This window comes from Papio anubis, chromosome 11 (genome assembly GCF_008728515.1).
Source record: "Papio anubis isolate 15944 chromosome 11, Panubis1.0, whole genome shotgun sequence".
Classification (NCBI taxonomy): domain Eukaryota; kingdom Metazoa; phylum Chordata; class Mammalia; order Primates; family Cercopithecidae; genus Papio; species Papio anubis.
Window position 1 is genome coordinate 106,639,324 of NC_044986.1, and position 27,911 is coordinate 106,667,234.

At 35.2% G+C, this 27,911-nt stretch overlaps 1 protein-coding gene across 1 annotated transcript in view; it reads right to left on the reverse strand.

Annotated features, from left to right (window-relative positions):
- MALRD1 (MAM and LDL receptor class A domain containing 1) overlaps positions 1 to 27,911 on the reverse strand; it is a 682,023-nt gene that overhangs the window by 313,714 nt on the left and 340,398 nt on the right. The window contains exons 27-28 of the mRNA XM_031652710.1: positions 22,815 to 23,060; positions 21,036 to 21,193 (exon numbers count right to left, since the gene is read on the reverse strand). Of these exons, the coding sequence (XP_031508570.1) occupies positions 21,036 to 21,193; positions 22,815 to 23,060 (404 nt within the window). The remainder of the gene's footprint in view (positions 1 to 21,035; positions 21,194 to 22,814; positions 23,061 to 27,911) is intronic.

Sequence of the window (27,911 nt, forward strand, 5' to 3'; positions counted from 1 at the left end):
ATGCAAGTTTTTTGGTTTGAAATGCCTGACTACAGCTTCATTCCAGAGTGCAAATTATTTCACCTATACTTTCTAAGTAGTGAGAAAAATGACTGTTTTCTAGACTTGAGGTTCATGAAGACTGCCTTAAGGTTCATTTAGAGTGGTTTGTAATGAGGTGAAAAAAAATCTATACTAAACTTGGGTGTAGGATATCAAAAACTATTTATCATACTAAATCTAGCTTAAATCTACAGCTTGACATTGGATAATACAGGCAATATGAAAAACAGAAAGCACAAAAATAACACATTTGGAAAATGTTTAAGAATTGCTTAAATGAGGGTAAAACTGACAAAAAACTATAAGCAGTCATGGATGTTATCCATGTATTAATTATGTGACATGGCTTGGAATAGACGCAAAGCAAGCTACTAGTTAACCAAAACCTGAAATGTCAATGGCTAAGATTATTTTGTTGTCCATTTTGTGATGATATTGTGGATTACAGAGTTTACAGATCTAAATACGTCATGATCACCATATATTATATGCATCAAAATATCACTATGCACCGCATGCATATGCATTATTATTTTTCAACTAAAATTAAGTTAAATTAAAAATTAAAAAAGAAGATGGAGATATTTTCACATTGTACAAATTGGAAGTAAATTTTAGCTGTATGTAAACTAAATGAAACTAAACCACCACTAGAATTTAAATTTAACACAATTATTTTTAATTAAAGTTCTTATTGTGAGATAACTATGAATTCACATGAAGTTTTAAGAAATAATATGGAGCAATCTCAAAATACCCTTTATCCAGTTTCCCCATTGGTAACATCTTTCAAAACTAGAGTACAATATCATAACTAGGATATTGACACAAATACAGTGAAGATACAAAACATCTCCATTACCACAAGGATTGATAATATTCTTCATGTTGCTCTCTAATAGCTGTACCCACTTTTCTCCTATCCCATTTCCCTCCTTAACTTTTTGCAATCCCTAATATGTTATCCATTTATTTTTATTTTATTTATTTATTTTAAAGACGGGTCTCACTCTGTTGCCCAAGCTAGAGTGTTTTGGTATGATCATAGCTCACTGCAGCTTTGATCTCCTGAGTCCAAGTGGTCTTCCTGCTCCAGCTTTCCGAAACACTGAGAGTACAGGGGTAAGCCACTGAACTCACCTAGCCTGTTATCCATTTTTAAAGGAATTTGGTCATTTCAAAAATGTCATATGAATGGAATTAAAAAATTAGTCACTTTTTGGAATCCTCATCTTTCACTCAATCTGATTCTCTGGTGATTCATCCAGGTTGTTGCGTACATCAATAGTTTGCTTCTCTTCATTGCTGAGTGGTATTCTAGGGTATGGATGTGCCACAGTTTATTCAACCATTCACTCAACTGAAGGCCATCTGGGTTGTTTCTAGAAATTGGCTATTGCAAAGAATGTTGTTTCTAGATAACAGCTAGTACAGTTAACAGAATGCTGTTATAAACATCTGTGTACAGGTTTTCACGTGAACATAACTCTTCATTTCTCTGGGATAAACAACTATGAGTGCAACTGCTGGATTATATGGTAGTTGCATGTTCAGTTTTTGGTTTGTTTTTAAGAAACTGCCAAACCCTTTGTTACAGAGTTTCTATACCATTTTATATTCTCAGCAGCAATGTATAATGATTCAGTATCTCTATATCGTCCCAAGCATTTGGTATTGATGTTATTATCAGTTTTTTTCACTATTCTGGTCAGCGTGTAGTGATATTGCACTGTGGATTTACCTTGTATTTCCCTAATGGTTACTGATATTGAAAACCTCTTCGTGTTTTTGTTTTGCCATCTGTATATTCTCTTCAGTGAAATGTTTATGGTTTTTGCCCATTTTCTAATTGGATTGTTTAATTTTTTTGTTAATGCATTTCACTGATGTATGATTTTCATTGTTTGACTATATCACCCATTATCTATTCATTGGAAGGACAGAATATATTATTCCTTTAAAATACTCAAAGGAGAGTCAAGCATGAAGTCAAGGATCAAGGCTGGGAACTAGAATGTGCTTATGAAGAGAAACCATGTGTGAAGTTTGATATTTGTCTTTCCTTTCGTGTTGAAACTGGCCCAATTTTCCAACAAGCCAGATGCCCATAGAACTGAAGATTGAGAAGCCTACAGTTTCATCTACAGATGCACCTGCTGCCTCTGACCAATTCCTATTCCTTACCCTTCCTTAATTCCTGTTTCCCTTCACGTGGTTACCATGAGACACTAGACCCTTCATTCAAGCATTTGCTGCCTGTTGAACAACTTCTCTTCCTTTCCCTTCCTCTTTTCCTTCCCATCTATATAAATCCTTTAGTTGGGGAGGAGGAATGGAGTTGAGATTTGGCTATCATCTCCCTGGCTGACATTATCTGTAATATAATAAAGCCTTCTTCCCGGGCAAGAGTCATTGTCTCAGTGATAGACTGAATCCATGGTGTTTGGTAAGAGTGGTATGGAGACACCCATTTTCAGGGTTTTTCAAAACTCTCTGCTTTGAACATTTTTGCTTATACCTCTTGGACACACAGATAAATATTTTTTCTAGAGAACATACAAAGGAAGAATATGGCTATGTAATAGGATAGTATGTGCAGCTTCAATTTTACTTACTACTGCCAAATTGTTATTATTTTACCAATTTATACTCCTGCCAAGAGTATACTAAATTTTTAATTGTTTGTTCCACATCCATAGGAATCCTTGGTATCAGCTTTTTAACCCCGCTTTTGCTCAACATTTGAGTATTTAGGCTTTATTTGCATTTTCCTGATCACTACAGTGGCAGGGCATCTTTTTATAGGTTTATTAGTTGCCTTTTCTATTTCCTCTTAGGTGTGATACCTATGTATGTCTTTTGTCAATTTGTCTATGCTAAAGCAATTAGAAGTTCTTTAATTTTTATTATTATTATTATTAAGAAACAGGGCTTACTCTGTTGCCCAGACTGGAGTGCAATGACACAATCACAGCTCACTGTAGCCTTCAACTCCTGGGCTGCAGTGAGCCTCCTATCTCAGCGTCCTGGGTTGTTGGGACTACAGGTGCACACCACCACATTTGACTATTTTTATTTTTTGTAGAGATAGGGTCTCACTATGTTTCCCAAAGTGGTCTTGAACTCCTAGCTAAAAGGCATCCTTCTGCCTCAGCTTCCCAAAGTGCTGGGATTACAGATGTGAGTCACCATGCCTGGCCAGGGGTTATTTATAGAGGCAGTAGTATATGGTGGTTACAAGCACAGGTACTGAAGCTTAAATCTTGGGATTTGATCCATGCTCATAAAAGCCAGATTCCAGAATTGGGGAGTGGGGAGTAGAGTCAAGACAAAAGGCGAATTCATCAGGAAGACAGACCCCGCCTCATTTAAGACAGGAAGCAGCACATGTGTTTGGTGGTAGAAGGTATACACAAGGGTTCTATATGAAAAACTAAAACAAAAATCTGATATCATATTAATCATCAGATTATCCTCCTATTTTGTGCTTTTATGGAGAAGTTGGCCCTCTAATAACAAGTGAGGGTACTGTATTTTTTCTCACTATAGACCTACTAAGTGAGTTGTACATGGCACTATGTCATGTTAATGCTCTTCTGTCTGTGAGATATTTGAACATTCATCATGTACAAGAACAGCATAATTTTTAAAAATAGAATATGTCAACAGATCTCAATGCCCTTCCTTTGCTTTAAAAACAAACATTTTAGTTTTCCTTGGATATTTATTCGTCATGAATAACTCACCCGCTGACAACATTCTCCCTTTCTAACATTACCTCCTAAATGACAGACACCCTTAGCCAGGTTATGGGAGGCAAACAATAACAGCTTGTGCTCTAAGCTTACCACCTGACGGGATCTCATCGAGGCCCAGCTATCAGTGAACAAAGGCACGAAGTTTAACGAACACCTATCCAACCAGACAACGTGTGAGACCAAACACATAGAATGAATTCTGGCCACAAGTGAAAGGGCATTTAATGGAAATACAATGAAAACTCCTGCTCAGAAAAGTAATAGATGGCACAGTTTTAGATGATACAGATATTAATGCAGTCTATTTTAACAACACAACTAAACAAATATTCTGAATTTTACTTTTTCTCCCTTTCCTATGCTTACATTTCATGAAGGATTAATTGAAAACTTTACCTAAAGTGTGTTAAATGCTTTATAGTTTCAAAAGTACTCTTTCATTCATTGTTATAGCATTTGGTGGCCCTGAAAACAATTTGCAACTCATTATAATCATTATTTCTTACATGTAAAGAAAGTGGCTTATGGATTCTAAGTAGTTTGCCCAAGATCATGAGTAGTAAGTGGCAGAGTTGACATTCAAATCCAGGTCTGTCTCCAGCTACATGGCCAGTGATCTTTTGTCACGTCTAGGAGCCCACTGTGAAATTCTCTTGGCTAAATACCTCATACTTCAGGAAATAAACTCAATAGGTCACAGGGTCTTCATCGCTCCAACAAAAAGAAAAAAAAAATGCATCCTAAGGCAAAAGTAATCCCTATGTTTAGTGAGTGGTGTTACCTGAAATTGGAGTCTGTGTATGCATTGGAAGAATAGAACATGTGGTTCTTTTAATAGATTCAAAGGAGGGTCAACATTGATGCAAAGGAATGAGTCTAGGAACTAGGATATTTGTATGGAGAGAATCTCTGTATGAAAGTTTTGAGATCTGATTTTCCTTTTGTACTCTCAGTACAGTCATATTCTGGGTTCTAAGATTCTAATTAGGATCAATGCTTCTGTAAAATCTATAACATGCAAATAAGCCATGTGTTGGTGTTTTTGTTTTGAATTGATGGATGGGACCAAAGAGAGATGTGGTTTTCCTCCCATTGAATCTTTGTTGTAAACAGTATGTTGATTGTAGCAGATGATCAAGTCAGGGGTCTCAGACTCTTAGGCAGCAACTAGAACAAAATAATCCATGGCCAAAACTATCGTTGGGAGTTGCAGGGAAAAGTACACAATGCTGAGAAGCAGCGCACAGTAAAGAACTCTGTGGGAGATATAAAAATAAACTCAAAAATATAAGAGAATGGTTGGGACTTCAAAGAGGGAGAGGAGGTGACCCTTCTTGTTGAACGTAAATTTCCCGTAAAGGTAATAATTATGTTCATATTTCTCCTTCTACATTCTACCAGTAGTTCTAACTTCCTTGGTACAAAATAACAAAGAAGATGTTGAAGCATTCTTACCAAATTAAGAAATATTTAGAAAGTTGGGGTAATGTGTATATATGCAAAAGACCACCAACGCCTCATTTCAAATTTCGATTATTTTCACAAATTCTGCCTTTCAAAGGATTGATTTTTTGTTGTCATGAAAAACCTACTAAATAAAATGCTAGTTCTCTTGATGAATATACATAGGACATGCATTTTCATGGACTCATTCATAAGAAGTTATAAGGAAAAGCAACTAGTACCTTTGCTTTCTCTTCTCTGTGCATAGCATTTCATATATTTTCAGAGCTCACCACATATGAGAAGATACAATGGATATATCGAGTGCTCTGTTATGTATAATGATTCTGATCCAGGGCGTTCACATTGAAGTTATTAAATTTAACAGAAATTTTCTGAAGTGCTAGTTTTTAAACAAATTATTTCAGAAACAGAATTTTAAGTAATTTGCAGTATGTGTGTGCAAAATAAGTGAAGCGATATAAAACGATCACTTCCCCAGAGGTCTAGGAAAACAAAGTGACTCATTATGGATATGTCAGTTATTTGCTACCATTGATTGTTTGCCTACTCAATGATCTGGCTATATTTACATTAACAAAATTTTCTAAAATATTTAACAGTGCTTAAGCTACTGAGAAAAAAAAACATATATTTGTGGCTTGGAAGTGTAGAGGAAAATAAGTGGAAGATTTTCAAGGGAGCAACATATATCAGAAACTTCTAATATGAAATAGAATATACTACATCTTAGCCAAAGATAAATTATCTGTAGTCCCAGGTCAACACTCTGCCCTTAATCATTCTACAAGGCATAAAAAAAATTAAGTACTGAAATATCTGCTTGAAAATATTATACGAGTTTTTTTTCCTAATGATGTTTATTACTACATGGATAAAGTAATAATAAAAAAGCATAAGTGCATTCTGAAATCACTGCAAACCATCTATCTATAAAAATAAAACTGTTCACAATCTCCCTACATCTAAGGAAACAAAGTAAATTGTAAAAGTTTTACTTACATGCTCCCATTATATTTTGTGTTCAAATGGAAAAACAAAATAAAAAGTATTTTTTTCTCTAAGCTTGACTATATTTTTAATTTATCTTCTGCTTAGACATTTTTTAAAAACCTCACGAGAAACAAAATTGCTTAGTAAAAAGCTTAACGCCATTTGAAGTATTATTTTATGCTTTTCACAATACACTTTTTGTTATGTTTTATATTCTTTTGACTACCAAGAAAATTCAGCTCTGATTCTAATGAAGCCAACAAAGTAATTAATTTCAATGTTCTGCCTTATAATTTGGGGATTTTTCTGAAAAACAACTTAAAAGAAAACCCTAAAAAGACTAAAGAATATTCTCACCATTCTTTCATCATTCAGGAGCCATATGTACCTCTAACTTTGGTAAAATTTTGTTTGCTGAATGACCCCCAGTGAAGTCAAAAAGAGTCAAGATAACTCATTAAAAATATGACCTGTAAAATCCTTAGGGCTCATGAATGCTGATGAAAAGAAATCTATGAATTCACATAAAAATATTATTTTACCCTTCTTTTTAACCTTAAGTCTCTATGTCACTTCAATTGTTAGCACTCAGAATAATGATCCCTCAGCTCATAAGTCTGAAGAACTACGTATGCTTTCTTGCCACCAACAGGTGAGCATAAAAGACAAAGCAATGATCAATGATTATATGTGGATATATTAAATGGCACATTGTGAATGGAAAATAAAATGTATCAGCATTTGTAACCCGTAACAAAGTCCTCAATGAGTCATTCATGGAATTTTTAATGGCAAAACCCTAATACATATGGTCTAATCCATAAAGTAAATTCATAACCATATGGTCTAATTTATAAAAAGAATAGTAATTCGTCCAAGTCCATTTTTAATAACTTCTATTTTTTATTCATGAAGGCATAATACTTACCACAACATGATATAAGGGTTTTAAATCAGGACTACAAAACTAGTCTTTTTTTTGGAAAACATAATTTCTTTTTAGACTGCATAGATAATTCCATCATCAGCTCCCAATTTCCCCCAAATCTTCCACTTTGTAAATTATTACTATAGGTTCACATATTTTTCTCCCTGTTCATAGTTAAGCTTCTTTAAGCACTATAAATGTCTTATTTTTTCTAACATTATATGAGTCTACAATGAGCCATTTACTATGGAGGACACAAAACTAAATTGTACCTACATCTGACTCTCAAGATAATGGTAGTAAGTGACAAGATGCAGAAGGGAAAATATTCAATCTGGGTCTAGAAAGATGTTCAGGATTTGGTTATGTCAAAATCTACATGTGTGTTTTGGCGGGGGAAGGATGGAGAGGAGACAAACATTCCAAATGTAGAAAAAGACGTGAATTTAACAAAGGCACAGATAAGAAAAAGGCATAAATAAGAGCATGGAAGACACATGTGTATTAATAATATGTGGTTACCCTGGCTTATTAAGAAAGATTGTAAGGGAATAGCTTTTTTATTTTATTCATATTTTTTGAGATGGAGTATATTAGTCTGTTCTCATGCTGCTAATAAAGACATACCGATGAGTGGGTAATTTATAAAGGAAAGAAGTTTAATTGACTCACAGTTCCACATGGCTGGGGAGGCCTCAGAGTCATGGCTGAAGACAAGTGAGGAGCAAAGTCATGTTTTACATGGTAGGAGGCAGGAGAGCTTGTACTCCCACTTATAAAACCATCGGATCTCCTGAGACTTATTCACTACCGGGAGAACAGTACAGGAGAAATCATCCCCATGATTCAATTACCTCCAGCTGGTCCCGTTGTTGACACATGGGTATTATCACAATTCAAGGTGAGATTTGGGCGGGGAAACAGCCAAACCATATCATGGGGTCTCGCTATGTTGTCCATGATGGTCTCAATCTCTGGGACTCAAGTTTAGTGATTGTGTTAAGTTTGACAACTTTCTCTCTGCAAAGGTGAAGAATGATAGCCTTCCCAGAAGAAAGAGGGTTCTTAGAGACTGAAAGATGGGACTTGGAGAAAAAGTAGACGGTATAACACGCATTCTTAAGAGGGGCCAATATTGCCCCAAAGGGACAAAAATTGGTTCTAGGGGGAGCAGAATTTTAGATATCAAACAGTTTGTGGCTTTCCAAAGCTCAGTGTTATACATGCAAGTCTCATTCTTCAAAATTTAATTATTCTTGTTGGGTTTATGTATCATGTTTTCTTAAGTATAAACATGAGTGGTATTGGAGTTCTCCAAAATTACATGAAAAGTGCACAAGACAAATGCTACAAAGTGTTGGCAAACAGATTGTTTTGATTAAATAACTCTCTTTTGATTGTTTGATCAATCTTAAAGTCAGATCACTAGAGGTGGCCAGCGCGTGCCTGTTGGCTGCCACTGACTGTTGTGTTAATGTTGTTTATGCTTGATTCTCGATGATCTTGTGCGAACTTGAGTTATAAGAATTAAATTAAACATTTATATTTTCTTCATTCTACAAAAGTTATTTGATCTGTCACCATGTCCATTGCTGCAAAGAAAATAATGTCAATGTCCGAATGAATATCTAGCAACTAAGTTGAAATTTGTTTTCTCATATCAAGAAAAAATTAAAAGTTAAGGTCATTCAAATAATATTCAAGGATTTCATTTTTCAACTGTTTTTCTTCTGCCATTCCAAAAGTAGTTTTGGATTAGTTTTCAATTTGATTACTTCCTATTATTTGTGTTTATACAAACTGCTAATTTGCATATATAATTTGGTACATCATAACTTATTTAATTTAAATACATTACATTAGAAATTACCCAAAAGAAATGATTACAAAGTTAAGTCAAAGCTAAATAAAAGTTAATAAGTCAGAAATAATTGAAAATTACAGAAACAATGAAAGCAGTGCTATGTTAAATGACACAAATAGAATCACAGTATCGGATATGCAAATGTATGATGTAGACTGTAGAGGGTAGAATAAAAGCTTATTTTTTATTGTCATTAACATCATATCCTTAATTACTATCCAATAACTAGTGAATTCAGGGTCCACTCAATACATCCCAGGCTTCTCTTCCTCTGTGTATTCTCATTTGAAATAATGTTCTCCTTTCTTTCTTCTATTTTTATTTATTTATTTATTTATTTTTATTTTTGAGACAGAGTCTCCCTCTGTCACCCAGGCTGGAGTGCAGTGGCACAATCTTGGCTCATTGCAACCTCCACCTTTTGGGTTCAAGCGATTCTCCCGCCTCAGCCTCCCGAGTAACTAGGATTACAGGAACATGTCACCATGCACGGCTAATGTTTGAATTTTTAGTAGAGATGGGGTTTCACCATGTTCACCAGGCTGGTCTCAAACTTCTGACTTCAAGTGATCTGCCTGCCTTGGCCTACAAAAGTGCTGGGATTATAGGCGTGAGCTACCACACCTGGCCTCTTGCTTCTATTTATCCAAATTCTACTTGTCTTTCAAAATCCAATTTAATTTTTTTATTTCTTCTAAACACTTTCAGCCTATAAATATTTCAGTAGCTTTTTAATCCTTAGAATATTGAATTATTCTGTAGAGTTGGCATTTATGTACCGCTTGTACATTCAATCTTTCATTCAATTAAAAAATATGTGTTTGATACCTACTATGTGCAAGGCACTATGCTACTTGCTACAGATAGGATAGTAAACAAGGTAGATGAGGTCCGCATCATGAAACTTCCCTAGTCACTGGAGAAGATAACTTTTCACATACTCAATCATCAAGCAGCGTGGCAGTGCCAGGAGACAAAGACTTAATCACATGGGAACACAGCGCCACTTAATTCAAACCCATTCCATGAAACTCAGAGAGGTTCCAGTGCCAAGAATGTAGCACATGAAGTCATAAACCACCTTTTCAGGAAAAGGATGACTTCCGAAGGAGGAGAATTAAATACTGAAGGACATTCAGGGTCCAATGAGAAGCTCTTACAACTTCTGATAGAAAGAATCCGTGCCATACCATTGCTTTTTGCCAGCAGTTAAGCCTACTTTAAACTCACAAGCTCCATGAGACCAGAGTGTATTTAGGAACAGCTCACTAACTATCTGTTTAAATTGTAATGAATGAAAGTAAGGGTGAAAAAAACTGGGATGGAGCTGGAAACTCGGTACTTGCAGAAGAAAGTTGTAATCCTAAATTAAAGGAATTGTTAGTTACAAATAGTCTAAGTTGGGCATAGTATATCCCAAACTGCTCAGCTTTTTTGTTGTTGTTGTTCATATCTTTCATACAATACTATCCACAGTGGGAGAACCATAGCAGAATTTACCAATGAGCTTTATTGTCACAACAGATTATCAGAAAATATTCCTAACTTCTTTAGAAGATGTAAAGAAATACACTAATCTAGAAAATGTAAGTTTGTCTAAACACTTCATTTGTTAAAAAAAGTTTAAAACATTTATTTTAATAAAAATTCCCTCAAAGATTACAAATGCTATTGTTTTGTACATTCATTTCTTACAGAGATAAAATATCTAAGATTATTGCCATTTTAATTGCTTATTTTATCGATGCATACGAAAGTGAATCACAAGGGTTTTCTCTGTACTACAACTCTGTGATTTATAATTGGTAAAAATGGACTGCCAAACTTATAGCAGCATCTGAGTCAGAAATGTGATTCAGTTAGAACAATCAGACCACTGATAAGCAATTCTACCCTACTCTGGTTGCAGCACGTATTGAAAACTAGAAAATGAAGAGTAGGCATTAACAATTAATTAAGAACTTATGAGTTCTACAAAGAGTTACTATCATGCGCTGAAAACTGTTAAAATTTTTCAAGCAATGCCATGTGCTGAAAACTGTTACAATTTTTCAAGCAATGCCCTAGAAAAATGAGAAGAGAAAAAAAAGAAATGTTTCACCATGAAAAATTTGTTTGAAATAATCCAAATTCAAATACTCTCAGTAAATAAGCAGAAGTTAAATTGAAATTAACTGGCTCTCAGGACTCCTACACAGACCAGTTGTGTGTACAGCAATTGTACCTACAAAGTTTCTGTGGGCAAATGGACAGTACCATGTGAAGCCACTGGCCTATTATATTTTAAACCAGACAAGCCACAATATTGCTTTTCTTCTCTTCCTTCTCTCAGATCTTATAATAGCTAAGATGACAATGTCTATGACCACTTATGACATTTGGAGAGGCACTCTTGAGTCCGGGTGACAAATCTCTCACTATATTAATCCATGAGCAGCCAGTTTGGAAGTTGCTGACTCTACCTGGCTGCAGGCCTGATGCCTAGTTGGCTGAAATAGCTCTTTGCTGTGGCAGCATTTAAACTCATTTATACTTTGTCTGCTCTAAACTTGGCTCAGATAGAATGCTATCTTCAGTGACTTAATGGATCTCAAATGTTAGAAGCTGGAATTGCTTTTTCATATAAGAAATTCCTCCACAGACAAGCACACTAATATTTCTTAATAAATAAATGTAAACACTGAACACATAAGATAGATGTCCTCATAAAATTGAAAATTCTTCAGGCTTCTTAGAAACAGAATATTAATTTTCAAGAGAGTTATAACATGGATGGAGGAAATACATCTTTATTTTCACAAACTTCAACTAAAGTTTCGGTATTTTCCTCACATTGTGAATACAGGCAACAGATCACAGGTACTAGTAGTACCTATGACTTTCTCACCAATAGTAATAGTAGATATTTTAATATCCCATTATAATACTTTGGCTATCTCAAAAGTATCATTTGTGTTTATCACTCCTTTAAAATAATGGTAGTTACTTCTTCCTCCATAAATCTTGTTTAACATATATTCACAAAGTCACTATTACAGATTACTAAAAATATTTTAATAATTGGTATTACTTTGTTTCTAATTCATTCTTTCCTAACCAACATTAAAATGCAGCTATTCCTACAAAACTACTAAAAGAAAATATTGAAGAAATGCTTCATGACATCAGAATGGACAAAGATTTTTTTGGATAAGACCTCAAATTCACAGGCAACAAAAGAAAAAATAGACAAATGAGATTGCATCAAACTACAAAGCTTCTGCACAACAAATGAAACAATCAACAGAATGAAGAGACAATCTACAGAATGGTATAAAATATTGCAAACTATTAATCCGACAAAGGGATAATATCCAGAATAAATAAGGAGCTCAAAAAATTAAATAGTTAAAAAAGCAAATAATCTGATTACACAATGGGCAAAAGACCTTAATATACATGTCTTAAACAAGGACACATACATGGCCAAGAAATATATGAGAAAAAAATGCTCAGCATCACTAATCTTCAGGGAAATACAAATCAAAACCATGATGGATATCACTTCATGTCTGTTAGAATGGCTATTATCAAAAAGACGAAAGATAAAGAAGTGTTAGCAAGGTTGTGGAACTTGGATAAGACCTCAAATTCACAGACAACACAAGCAAAAATTGTATAACAAGTGTTTTACACCCAGTAACACTGTCCGCTTGCAAACTGCTAGTGGGATTATAAATTAGTATAGCCATTATGGAAAACAGTATGTTGGTTCCTCAAAAAAAAAAAAAAAAGAAAAAAAGAAAATTCAAACAGAGCTACCATATAATCTACCAAACCCACTACTGGGTGTATATCCAAAGGAAATGAAATCAATAGGTTGAGATATTTGTCCTCTCATGTTTATTGTAGCACTATTCACAATAGCCAAGATATGGAATCAACTTCAGTGTCCAAAAATGAATAAATGGATAAAGAAATGGGGTCTACATATACAATGGAATATTACTCATCCATTAAAAAAATGAAATCCTGTTATTTGCAGTAACATTGATAAAGCTGGAGGAAATTATGTTAAGTGAAATACACCAGGTACAGAAAGACAGACACCTCATGATCTCATTCATATGCAGGACCTAAAAACATATATCTCATAGAAGCAAGGAGCAGAATAGTAGTTACCAGAGAATGCAGAGGGGACAGGGGAGGTGAAGATGGGGAGAGATTTGTGGAGTATGAAGTTACAGTTAGTAGGAATAAGTTCTGGTGTTTCTTGGCACAGCAAGATGAATATAATTAAAAATAATGTACATTTCAAAATAGCTAGCAGAGAGGATTTTCACTGATCTTACCACAAAGAAATGACAAATACCTGAGGTTATAGATGTGCTAATTACCCTGATTTGATCATTATACAATGAATACATGTATCAAAACATCACACTGTACCCCATAAATATGTGCAATTATTGTGTCAATTAAAAATAATTTAAAAAATAAAATGCAGCTGTATTAAACATGATTTTAAAATGTCTGAGTTATATTAAATATGATAAGGAATAATTTAGATAAACGCAATAACTGTTACTAGAAGCTAGCAAACTAAGTTAAAAAAAATAAAACTGCTGAAGTTGATGAACACAAAGTAGTCACCTCTCCTCTCTAACATGTGTGGAATACATCTATAGATTTATTAATATGTAGAGACAGAAATTTCTGATTTGTATGACTTCAGAGCCACTGAAAAACTCTGAGGGACAGTAACCTCTCTGACTCCTGAGTACTAGAATATTTTAAATTCTAATAGTAGAAGTTGAGTATTGCAGTGAAGAGCATGAATATTGAAGTTAGAATTGTTTTTTAATCCTGATTATTCAACGTACTGTTTGTATGACCTGGGTCTTAATTTTGTGGTCTGTAAAATTAGAAAACAAAATATCTTCCTTGCCATCTTATTTCGAAGATTAAATGGATTCATACAGTTGGAAGACATCACATGATACAGAAAACAATGAGACCAGGCCTGTTGGCTCACGAATGTAATCTGGCACTTTAGAAGGCCGAGGCGGGAGAATCATGAGGTCAGGAGTTGGAGAGCAGCCTGAGCAACATGGTGAACCCCCTGTCTCTACTAAAAACACAAAAATTAGCCAGGCGTGGTGGCATGCACCTGTATTCCCAGCTACTCAGGAGGCTGAGGTGGGAGAATCGCTTGAACCAGGGAGGAGGTGGAGGTTGCAGTGAGCCGAGATTGCATCACTGCACCAGCTGGGGTGACAGAGCTAGACTCTGTGAAGAGAAGAGAAGAGAAGAGAAGAGAAGAGAAGAGAAGAGAAGAGAAGAGAAGAGAAGAGAAGAGAAGAGAAGAGAAGAGAAGAGAAGGAAAAGAAAGGGAAAGAAAGGGAAGGGAAGGATGGAAGGTTGGAAGGGACAGAGAGAGACGGCAGGAGGGAGGGAAAGAGGGAAAGGGAAGAGGAATTAGTCAATATTTGGACTGCACACAAGAGTAGCAGCGCTAGTGGGAGCAGAAATAGAAACATAATGGCAACAATCATAGTGATAATGTCATTCTTTAGAGCTGACTATATACTTCTCTGTAAAGCAAAAACTCCTGGGCTCCTGGGATAAATTAAACTAAGGTGTTAGCATCCTAATGGACATCTTTTCTTCATGACAGAAGAGATTCCAGTGGAACTAGCTTCGTAGGAGTCCTACTTGGAAATAGTAGAGACACTGAAAGGTAAAGAACATGGGAACAGAAGAAGTTTAAAAGGAAAATCTCACATATTCAAAAATATGCCTGGAATAATTATTGCCATGTTCTCTAAGACGATATAAAGAAATATTTATTTTCTATAACTAGAGTATTGTGATGTGGCAACTAACTAAATTAAACTCTGGGTGTGTTGATATCTTGCGTGGTTATACCTTAGTGAAAAGAAAATAAATCTTGGGGCCCTAGAATCACTTAGCTAAAGGGAAAAGTAGAGCTGGGAACTGCTTAGGGCAATTCTATCCAGTCACCCTTCTGCTCACTGAGATACATGCATATCCGATTGCCTCCCTTGGAAAGGCTAATCGGAAACTCAAAGGAATGCAACCATTTGTCTCTTATCTACTTATGACCTGGAAGCCCCCTCCCCACTTCGAGTAGTTCCCCTTTGCTTTGAGTTGTCCCACCTTTCTGGACCAAATCAATGCTCATCTTACAGATGTTGATTGATGTCTCTTGTCTACCTAAAAATGTATGAAACCAAGTTGTGCTTGGACCACCTTGGGCACATGTAGTCAGGACCTCTGGAGGCTGTGTCATGGGCACATGTCCTTAACTTTGGTAAAATAAACTTCCTAAATTGACTGAAATCTGTCTCAGATACTCAGTGGTTCACACCTTAAAATGCAAAGATCAACTTTTCTCCAATTATTTGGCCAAGTACATTAGTACAATACAACAAAACTATGCAGATTACACTGCTAAGATACTGAAACAATTCTGAAAAAGCACTAAAAATGTAATTTAATTGATTTATAGTCCAAAATCCACATGACAGTCTTGGAGAAGTCAAATTCCCTATCCAGATTCTATGTATCTTCTATATTATGTGTACCTTTTTTCTGAAATAATGAATAAAATGCAAATAGTATACTCAAAATAGCATAAAATAGTCAGTAGCTTGTCAATATCAAAATAAACCTAATTCTGAAAACCTGTCTAATTACTACTCTAGTAAAGCAGTTATATGATGAGTATCCCTAATCCTGCAATCCAAAATCTGAAACGCTCTAAAATCCAAAACTTTTAGAGGGTCAACATGATGCTCAAAGCAAAGGTTCACTGGAGCATTTCAAATTTTGGATTTTTGGATAAGGAATATTCAATCTGTGTTGTAAATCTTTTCAGATTAGGGCAGTGATGAGTATGCACGCAGAGGATGTGGTGGAGATGGGTTTGGATGGATGCAGAGAGCTTACCATGCTTACCATGAATTCAGTTGACCCTTGTCTACAACCAAGGATCATTGCTCCCTAGACTAAGGTTAAAAGTGGACCCAGAACGGCCACAGTATTTTACTTAAAGAAAGCTAGCTTCTCTTTATCTGATATTTTCCACAGCCTCTTGAACGAAATATTTATTTCCCTATTACATATCAAAATCTTTAGATAAAATTTCTAGGAAGACAAGTAGAAGGGCCTTAAGTTAGAACTCAGAAAAACTGAATTCACATCCCGACTTTTTCCTTAAAATACCATGTGAGCTGAGGCAAGAAATATAAACTCTTACTCTTGCTTCCTTCATCTGTAAAATGAATAGCTGAGAGTAAGACCCCAACAACTCTAAAATTATCTGAACCACTAAGCAAGATAAAGCAATGAACTAATTTAATTATGATCTTTCACCATAACTAGGTTGCTATATCAGGAGGGCTCTCCTGAAACACATTATTTTTCTCCACTTCTGGCTTGAATATATTATATTTTCTATCATGACTGCATAATGGATAGTCCTGAATGCCTTCAATTAAATATATTCAAATTCCCTAAAGCATGCAGTAATCTTGATTAAAATATCAACAGTTTATTACAGATGGAATAGTTCCAAAGGAAGATAATGCTCTTCAGATAGCAGGTGTTCTTGCATTTTATTCAAAAGGCTGATTGAAAAGACGAAAGGTCTTTTGTTTCTTGTAGAGACTAGACAGATTTTACCCAAAGAAAACAAATTATCGAAAACAAAGTCCATTTCAAAATTTCCCTCAAATTACTTTTAGTGTATTCATGTATACATATTACTCATCATTAATTAACCCTATCAGGGCCGGGCGCGGTGGCTCACGCCTGTAATCCCAGCACTTTGGGAGGCCGAGGCGGGTGAATCACGAGGTCAGGAGATTGAGACCATCCTAGCTTACACAGTGAAATTCCGTCTCTACGAAAAATGCAAAAAAAAAAAAAAAAAAAAATTATTCAGGAGTGGTGGCGGGCGCTTGTAGTCCCAGCTACTCGGGAGGCTGAGGCAGGAGAATGGCACGAACCCGGGAGGCGGAGCTTGCAGTGAGCCGAGATCACGCCGCCACTGCACTCCAGCCTGGGTGACAGAGCGAGACTCTGTCTCAAAAAAAAAAAAAAACAAAAACAAAAAAACAACTTTAACCCCATCAGGAAACAAGTGACAACAGGTAAAACAGTGGGAGTAAAATTAAATATATTTGCAAAATGAGTTAACTTTCATCTTGTAAAATCCCTTTTCTACTCTTGAGTGCTTATTTTTTGTTTTAAATCTTACCTGGTCTGGAAGTTAATGCATTTAAATTTAATAAGAAATTTAATACTGAATATAAATGAGTTAAAAAGGAAAAATGAGAAATGTTAGCAAAAATAAGGATGGCATTTTAAAAATGAACTATTACAAAATTCAGAAAAAGATAGGGCCCAGTTATTTTTACTTAGATTAACATCCAGATCTCCTTAGAAAGAGATAAACCAAACCAATTATGCAGACTTTCTAAACTTAATTTCAGAATACCTGAGTTCAAGTCATAGTCGATCCACTTACTAGTGACCTTGAGTTTATAACTTAGCCCATCTGAGCCTCTCTTGACTCACTCATAAAATGAAGGAGTGGAGTAACAGAGATTGTCATTGCTTCCCACAGGCTGAATCTCATCACACAGTGTTTGGCTTGGCTCAAGCAGAGCGTGAGAGCCAGTCATCCTACCTGGTAAACTCTCTGATCTCATACAAAACAAACTGTATTTAAAAAATTGTTATTCCTTCCAAAAAGTTAACTGCATCCTTTTAAGGGTTATTTTTTTTTTTTCTCATTCGTAACTAAAGCAAACTTGAAGAAGAAGAGAAAATTAACATCAATTTCTCAATTTTTTGGATCCTCTTATTATTCACCCATTGCTTGATTAAAGACACAAAAACTACATTTGTTTCAGTTGCATCTCTCTAATGAAAAGTAACTCTCATGTAACCAAAGGCAAAAAACGCAGAAATAGGTAATAGGTAATATGGTACTGCTTTTTACCAAATGTTCTCAAAAGCAATAGCTTTGCTTTATTGAAGTTTCTCTGAATTTACTTTTTTATTACAGGAGTCATTTAAGAATCATATATGGCCATTCTAAGAACCATGATTCATTTTGTTTTTTTTTTCTAAAAATATATTCTATGCAATGTGTATAGATCTGGGTAAAAGGGGATCTTCATTTCAATATTAAAGTCAGTGTGGAACACTTGGGGCTTGGGGCTGGGAGTAAACAAATGAGTTCTGGACATAGACATACTTGGATTCACGTTCTCACTCTGTCCCTGACTGGGTATTTAGCTATAGGGTGGTAAAGTTATTTCTGTGACCCCTCTACTCCTTTAGTAAAATAAGGCTCCCATTATTTAACTCAGAGGGGTGTGCTAAGAATTCCATGAAATAACATAAGTAATGGTGTTCTATAAATGACATATTTATGTATGCATTGTTGTAGTTATCTATAATCAGTATTACCCTATATAAATGATGCTACTGGTAAATTATTGTTCAATGGCACATGCTTTTATATCTGATTCCATGTTCGTTTCTGATTTAGATGGCAGACTCTTCTTCAGGCTAGACTTGAATGTCACGCATGTAAGGCACAATGGCCATCCCTTCGCAAGCGTTGTCCTAAATAAGGGTTGGCTCCAGCCCAGCCACAACCTCTGGGAGGCCACCACTTTTTTGCTTCATCCAGCAGACCCTTTTCTGAAGATCTGAGAGGGACACTTGGCACCTACAACTTCAGTGCCTTGCTCTCAAGACTTTACAATCAGTTTGTTGAACTAGAATAATTTCTAATGAACAGCCAGTTAGTAGGAATCTTTCTGGAGCTGCAAGACACTCAGAAAAGGAACCACTGTGGGAGGCTAGGCAAATGTGGTCAAGGAAAGTTCTGCAAAAGGCCGAGTTTTCCTGATTGGGTGTGACTCCGTGTGGAGGGAAAAGATAGAAAACACAGAAGTGGGCCTACCTAAAAAAAGAGAGGGAGGGCCAAGCCAGAGGGAGCGCATGTGTATACTAGAACATTTTAAAAGATGAAGAGTAAAGAAAGAAATAATTCGGAGGCAGAATCCTTGCCTTTATTGGGTTTACTATCTAGCTAGGATGCTTTCAAAAGAATGAGCAAGATAAAATCCAGCGTGATTCCAAACAGAGACAGCCAAATAACTACTTTGTAATGCTGGTTGGAAACACATATCTTATTAATCACCAAGATGAAATGATTGCCCTAATATTCATGAATATAAAATCCAACTATATTATGAGAAATTTCTTCACAATCAACATGACTAATTAAATATACGCATATACTTTTTAAGTGTGTGTGTGTGTGTGTGTATAGTAAGAAGATAGACTTTTTAAAATGCTGTTAAATTTCCCTAAGAATCAATTAGAGGAACCACAGGAATTCTATTCCTTGGTAGGAAGACTAATATCACAAAATGGTTTAATATTACACTTTCTAGAAATATAAAGCTTGTCAGTATAACATAATTGAAATGTAAATACAACTGAGGCAAATAATAAAAGCAAAGCCCACAGAGCAGTACCAAATCTCTTACATGGTGCACACCATAGAATCAAGTGTCACATTCCAAGAGTGCCAGTGAAGTCCTCTTACGAGAACTTTAAGTGCTATATGTTTGTAAGTTTCCATCTTTAAATATAAGAATGATTTGTTGTGGTTCTTGCAACATGTATTTTATTAGGCAGACTTTTCTGCATCATTATCAAAGAGTCTTAAGTTATAAAGTCAATTCTGGTTTCCGATGAAACATAAGACTCTGCAGACATAAACTGTTCAGAGGTAAAAGCTCTTTGGTATTCAGCTCAGGCATTTTCTATCAGTGCCAGGGCACTTAACCAAAGCTCATGTGTGAGGAAAAAAAAAAAAAAAAAAAACAGCAATGGTCTTCACGGCATGCTTTAAAGTAAGCTTTCTAGGAATTCCACCCAGATTCTTCAAACAAATACACACATACCTGTGCACGCACACATATATCTCCTTTCAGCTGCTGTTTTAACTCAGTAAAGAGTAAAGGTGTTTGACCAAGTCTCATTAATATTAATATTTACTATGTTATTTTGTTCCCTGAACACTGTCACTTTGTTATACTAAATTAAAGCTCTGGCAGAAACATCCAATTAATACTCAGGAAGAAAATGCATTACCGTGTCACAGTTAATAAGCAGTTCCGTGTAATCATACCTTGATCATTCTCCTGAGTAGTTCAGCCCTTTGCACAGTGTGCTTCAAACCAGAATGTCTATTATTAGTTCCCTTAATGATTGCTCATATGTGAGGAAAAATGGATAGCCGCTCTTCTTTCAGATACACAAATAATCTATTTTCTTTTATTGGAAAGGATAGGGAAGGAAACAATGAAATAGGAAGAAGAAATGTTCGTGTCTTAATTATTATTATATAAAGAGTCTCTAGGATTCAGTCATCATCACAGGATATGATGTTGAACTCAAAGCCGGTTCTCATGCCCCAGCTTACCAAACCCCATAGATCATTTCAGCCACAGGAAATGGCACCTTTGAAAAACAGGGGGCCTTCTCTAGCCAAGTCAACTCCCTCAGGCCACATGATACCTACAGAGAGGGGGCCAGGTGTGGTGGCTCATGCATGTAGTCCCAGCACTTTGAGAGGTTGAAGTGGGAGGATTGCTTGAGCCCAGGAATTGAGACAAGCCTGGACAACATAGTGAGACCTGATCTCTACAAAGAATATAAAATTAGCCAGGCATGGTGGTGCGTGCCTGTAGCACCTAGCCAGGCATGGTGGTGTGTGCCTGTAGTCCCAGCTATTAGGGAGTCGGAGGCAGGAGGATCGCTTGAGTTCAGGAGTTGGAAGCTGCAGTGAGCGAAGACTGCACCACTGCACTGCAGCCTGGGTGACAGAGCAAGACCCTGTCTCTAAAACAGAACACAATAAGCTCAGAGGCATCACAGGCCATGTTCCTACCTTGATGAGAATCTGAATGGATCCTGTTGCCTTTGCAGATATGAAATACCAGAAGCTCATGGTGCAGGCTGCACTGGATTCCCGCCACATGGTACTCCTGATGTGTGCTTTGTCACCCCGAAGGCCCACTGGAGTGGCCTCCAGATACATGAAGTGCCCTAGGAACAAGGACAGAATTCAGAAAAGACCAAAATAACAATGATGGGATTATTTTTACATTTCCATCATAGTTACGGTCTTTAATTACAATTCATATGATCTGAGCTGCCAAAAGTATTTTCATCTGGAACAGAAAGAAAATCGAATAGCTTTGCCTCTAGCTTGCTGACAGAACAATTTCCAACTGTCTGTGCTTTTAGCATATGCTTCACAGTATGCAGATTAACTGATCTGATGGGATATTTACGCCATTGAATCAACAAGATAGTTACAAAAAATATTTTATTGATTTCCCAACTATCAAGTGATTGTAAAATAATGTAAAGACTACCTATGAAATCTAAAAGAAAAGAGTGATAAAATGTGCTTTTAAAAATTCAGTCATCTGTTGAGTGTGTAAATACTGAGAATTTTAGTAAGTAACATGGGAAGAAAGGTATTGAGTTTTGTTCTTGCTCATTGACATATCCAAAACATTTCATGTATGGAGAGCTGAGTGCTTGAATGAGACTTTGGTCTTGCTCTCCATGGCTTGGTCAGTTTTTTTTTTGTTTGTTTGTTTTTTCAATAGGCCTATGGAATTTCAGTATTTAGACTTCTTTGCCTATTACGTAGCATCCAGGGATTCAGGGTCCCTTCTTCATTCTGCTACTGTCCTTTATTCCTTCACCAAAGAGGCTGAGACTTAATCTCAGCTACTCACTACAAAAATGAGCCATGCCCAATACCCTTAACATATGTGGTTTTACAGTGAAATTTTCATGCCATCTCTATAGGTTTCAAACTCTTATCCCTTCATATACATCATCTCCAAATCTCTGTGAGGCACACAGATCGAATTTTATTATCTCAAAATGACAGATGAGGAATCTGAGAATCTGAAAAGTTACATGACTTGCTGATGATCATATGAGTGGCAGAATTCAGGGTTATTGATTACAAGTGTATGCTATTTAGGAAAGATGTTTGATGGCAGCATACATTCTCATCTAACTTCAATGACTGAATTAATGATTAATACTGGATTCTGGCTAAAAACTCTTATGGTTTGAATTGTGTTCCCCCCTTCCCAAAAATATGCCAAAGTTCTAACCCCCAGTTCTTATGAATGTGACCTTATTTGGAAATAGGGTTTTTGCTGATGATTAGGTTACAATGAGGCTATTAGGATGGAGACTTATCCAATATGACTGGGTCCTAATAAAACAGGGAATTTGGACCAAGAATCAGACATGCTCACAGAGAAGACGATGTGAAGACTTAGGGAAAACCACCATCCACAAGCCAAGGAACTACTGAAACTACCAGAATCTAGGAGGGGACATGGAAGAGATAATTCTCCCTCACAACCCTCACAAGGAACCACCGTTGCCAGTATGTTGATCTTGGACTTCCAAGCTGCAGAATTTGAGACAATAAATGTCTGTTGTCTAAGCCATCCACTCTGTGGCCCTTTCTTACAGCAGTCCTAAGAAAAAACATGCACTCACTACATGTTTGATCGCCTTGCAGTATCATCGTGGTGGTCTCTCCAGAGCTCCCCAAGTGCTGTCGGAAAAGACATTTTAATGTACGTTGCGAATATCATGTGAAAGCAATTATGACAATCTAATCACCTACCATTTTCATTTCCAAGTGTGTGGTCTTTGGGAGGTCTTAAGCTTTGATGAGAACCAACCCCTAAAACCCAATCAAAGTTGTCAGCCAGGGAGTTGTGCCAGCCACACCAGCCTTTTTCAAAAGTGCAGGAGCTACCACACTCATTTTCATCAGTATTATCTCCACAGTCATCTACGAAGTTACAGCTTTGTTCCAGCCTATAGCATTTTCCATTCTGACATTCCCAATAGCCAAGTGGGCAGAAACCTAAAACAAAAAACAAAACAAAACAAGAATGAGCGAACACTCCTAACACATTCAGTGAGGTCAAAAAGCAGTAAGAGTGGATTCATTTTAATCTATAAAGGAACATATTGTTCTCAGGAATTTCAGGTACCTGAACCCCATCTCTCTCTCTCTCCCAGTCTACTCCAGAGCTCTAACTATAGAAGTTTATTCATGACTATGATTATATACAAATGCTAAAAAAAAAAAAAAAAGCATCACTTTATTGATCTAGGAAAGTACCCCTCTGTCTCCCCAAATGTAGCATTCCTTGTAAACTGTGTTCAAGGATGTAAATTATATCTGAGAGCCAATGTGAAGCCTTCTATTTTTTCATCTGGAAATAAAATCTTTAAGGAACTAAGAGGTCATGTATTATGTGGCATTTGGAAATACATTCCATTAGCATCCATTCACTCCAATATTCTTCAGAAGCCACGATATGTAAGACACCTCCTTAGAAGCACGACTGCAAATATATAACTAATAACTGACACTACAACAGATTTTTCTCTAAAATGCATATTTATTTGTCTATAATTTGGAATTTTTAGAAGCAATTTTTCTACAACACAATGTCAACCATAGAGATTTGTTCATAAAACATGAGAACAAGCAATGCCTTTGAAGACCTGAGTTTGACCTCTAGTGCTGATATTTATTCGTAATGTGACTTGGATCATACCAATATTTGATAAACTTTAGTTTCCTTATCTCAAAAGAGATAAAAAGAGCAAAATCCTAGAGAAGTTAAGCTAATTTAAGACAGTATTTTGTGTGTGTATGTATATATATACACATACATTAAGCTATACATTATATATTATATATTATATATTATATATAGTATATAATATATAATGTAATATACATTTATATATACATTAAGCTAATTTGAGACAGTATTTTTTGTGTGTGTGTATATATATATATCACTGCTGCCTAGAACAGTGCATGGCTCTTAGTATGTGATCAGTAAATATTAGTCAAATAAATGAATGAGTGAAATAAAAGTGCCTTGGAATAAGGTTATTTAGAATGTATACTGAAGATATTATTATTATACTACTCCAATATTACAACAGAATTTAACTGTCATGGGTAACAATATTTCAATAGAAAAAGTTGTTTAGAAATCCAACTTGGGATATCAGCTTCACATTTTTTTCTCTGACACTACAGGATCTGACATTTTCTTTCTTCTCTTCTTCCCCTTCTTCCAGGTAGAGGAGCTGATAACATCACTCCTTGTTTTACTGTAATGGTGGTAGCCTCCCCGCATGAACCTCTGGAGGCCAGTTACCTGGTGGATGAGGGTTGATGTGGGTCAGAGGTAGGGAATGAAGTTCAGTATTTATTATAAGGTTTTCTGGCATCTGGAAACGGCTGGTGATGAAACCTCATATAGAAGCATGTATCTCACGGATAAGTCTCACATTTTAGACAATAGATGGTCAAGAGGGAAGAGAGTAGAAAATGAAGATGAATGGAATGCCACATTGAAGCCACTAGAGAGGAAACTGGTGTTATGAAGGCTTCTGGCTATTTTGTGTACTACGCTGTTCCTGAACTGTTTGAGCTTGCCTAATTAGGTGAACTTTCCATTACGAAGCCATTGAAAATAAGTTTCAACCATGGACTCCGTCTCTGACAAAATTTTTTTGGTTAGGTTAATTATTAACATTTTATGAAATGAAAACACAATATAGCAAAACTTGTGAGACGCAGCAAAAGCAGTACTAAGAGGGAAGTATACAGTGATAAATACCTACATTTAAAAAAGAAATACCTTAAATAAACATCCTAACTATATTTGCCAGAAAACTAGAAGAAAAAGAACTAAGCCCGAAGTTAGCAGAATAAAAATAATTATAAAGATTAGAACATAAATAATATAAAGAATAAACCATAGAAAATGTCAATAAAATACATAGTTCATTTTTTGAAAAGATAAACAAAACTGACAAACACTTAGCTAGACGAACAAAGAAAAAAGGAGAAGCCTCAGATAAATAAACTTAGAAATTAAAGGAGGAGTTATTACAACTGATGTCATAGAAACATAAAGGATCACTGAGACCACTATGAACAATTATACACCAAAAATCAAATAACTTGGATAAATGGATACATTCCTAGAGATTCCTACAGCCTACTAAGACTGAATCATAAGAAACAGAAAATCTGAACAGACTAATAATGAGTAATGAGATTGAAATGGTAACAACCCTCCCAATAAAGTCCAGAACCAGATGGTTTCAAGGGTGAATTCTATTAAACATTCAGAGAAGAATTGCCATTAATTCTTCTCAAACTCTTCCAAAAAATTGAAGAGAAGTGAACATTTCCTAATTCATTTTATTAATCCAGCATTACCTCAATACCAAAGTCATGCAAAAACACTACAAAAGAAGAAAACTACAGCCAATATCCCTAATAAATATGGATGCAAAAATCCTCAACCAAATATTAGCAAACCAAATTCAACAGCACTTTAAGAGGATCATGCATCATTACCATGTAAGATTACACCTGATATGCAAGAATAGTTTAACATCAGGAAATTAATAATGTGATACCCCACATTAACAGAATGAAGAATAAAAATCTTATGATCATTTAAATAGATGCAGAAAAAGCATTTGATGAAATTCAACACCATTTCATAATAAATTCTCTTAAATTATATATAGAAGGAATTTACATCAACATAATAAAGGTCATATATAAAAAGCTCAAACACAACATTATACTCAACAGCGAAAATTTTTCAGTTCTTTCTCCAGCATAAGGAGTAAAGAATTAATGCCCAGTCTTGGCACTTCTATTCAAAATCGTACCAGTAGTACTAGTCTGAGCAATTAGGCAAGAAAAGAAAAAAAGGAAGCATTAAAATATAAAAAGAAAAAAAATTATATATGCTATATATAATATATACTACATATAATATATACTATATGTACTATACAATGTAATATATTATAAAATGATATATAATTAATATACAATATATAATTAATATATTATATATAACTTATAAAATATATTTAAATGTAAAATATATAATATATAATTATATATGATTATTATATAGTATGATATATAATATATAATTATTATATAATATATAATTATTTAATTATTATATAATATATAATATATAATATGTAGCATTATTTATATATATTAATATATAATTATGCATTATATATTATATCATATATATACTATATAGGATATATTATATGTAATTTATATATACTATATGTTAGTATATATAGTATATATAAAATATATATGTGTAATATATATTATATGCTATATATAATATATATGGTTGCTTACAAATATGTTGCTTGATTTCAAATATTTGGGTGATTTTTCAGATATGTAATTTGATACTGATTTCTATTTTAATTCCAATTCCTGGACTCAAGCGATCCTCCTGCCTCCGACTCCCTAATAGCTAGGACTACAGGCACGCACCACCATGCCTGGCTAATTTTATATTCTTTGTAGAGATCAGGTCTCACTATGTTGCCCAGGCTTGTCTCAATTCCTGGGCTCAAGCAATCCTCCCACTTTAACCTCTTGAAGTGCTGGGACTACATGCATGAGCCACCACACCTGACCCCCTCTTTCTAGGTGTCATGTGGCCTGAGGGAGTTGACTTGGCTAGAGAAGGCCCTCTGTTTTTCAAAGGTGCCATTTCCTGTGGCTGAAATGATCTATGGGGTTTGGTAAGCTGGGGCATGAGAACCAGCTTTGAGTTCAACATCATATCCTGTGATGATGACTGAATCCTAGAGACTCTTTATATAATAATAATTAAGACATGTACATTTCTTCTTCCTATTTCATTGTTTCCTTCCCTATCCTTTCCAATAAAAGAAAAATAAAAGCAAGAAGCTAGAAAAATAAAAGTAAATTTATCACAAAGTAAGTAGAGGAGGAAAATAATAGAGATTAGAGGAGATATCTATTAAAGACAAAATGAACAATTGTGAAAAACAGCAGTTCAACCAAAAGCTGTTTTGTTGAACATATCAATAAAACTGATAAAACATCATCTGTACTGATGAATAAATAAAAATAAGACAAAGATTCCCAATACGAAAAATGAAAGACAAGGTATCACTACATGTTGTATAGACTTTAAGAAGATCACAAAGGATTATTATGAGCAAATTTATAACACTAAACTTGGTAACTTTGGTGAAATATATCAATTCCTCCAAAAACAAATTACCAAATCCAACTTGAGGAAAAAAATAAAGGTGAATAGCCTTACAACTATTACATGGATAGAAACCATAATTAACAGTCTTGTCACAAAAAAGATGCTAGGGCAAAATTTAGCTGATGAATTCTACGACACATATAAAGAAGAAATAATAGTAATCCAACATGTACTCTTCCACAAAACAGAGGAAGAGGGAGCACTCCCACGTGTATTTTATGATGTCAATATTACTCTAATACCAAAAGCAGAAAAAGACATGACAAGAAAACGATAGACCAATATTTCTCATGAACAGAGGCACAAAATTCTGTACTAAATTAGCCAATAAAGTTCTGCACATAAGACAGTATGTCATGATCATGTTCATGTCAGAGTGCAAGGAATTCACTTGAATATCAAGTAATATAAATAACCATAAACAAAATAAAGGGAAAAACACAAGATATTTTTAATAGATTCAGAAAAAGACATAAAAAATATTTGTCTTCTGAAATATCTGGCACACATCAGAGCAAGAGGTAGACCACACACTGATTTATCACAGGCCCCGTGTTCTTTCAACTACTCGTGCCTTAAGACTTTGCTGGTGC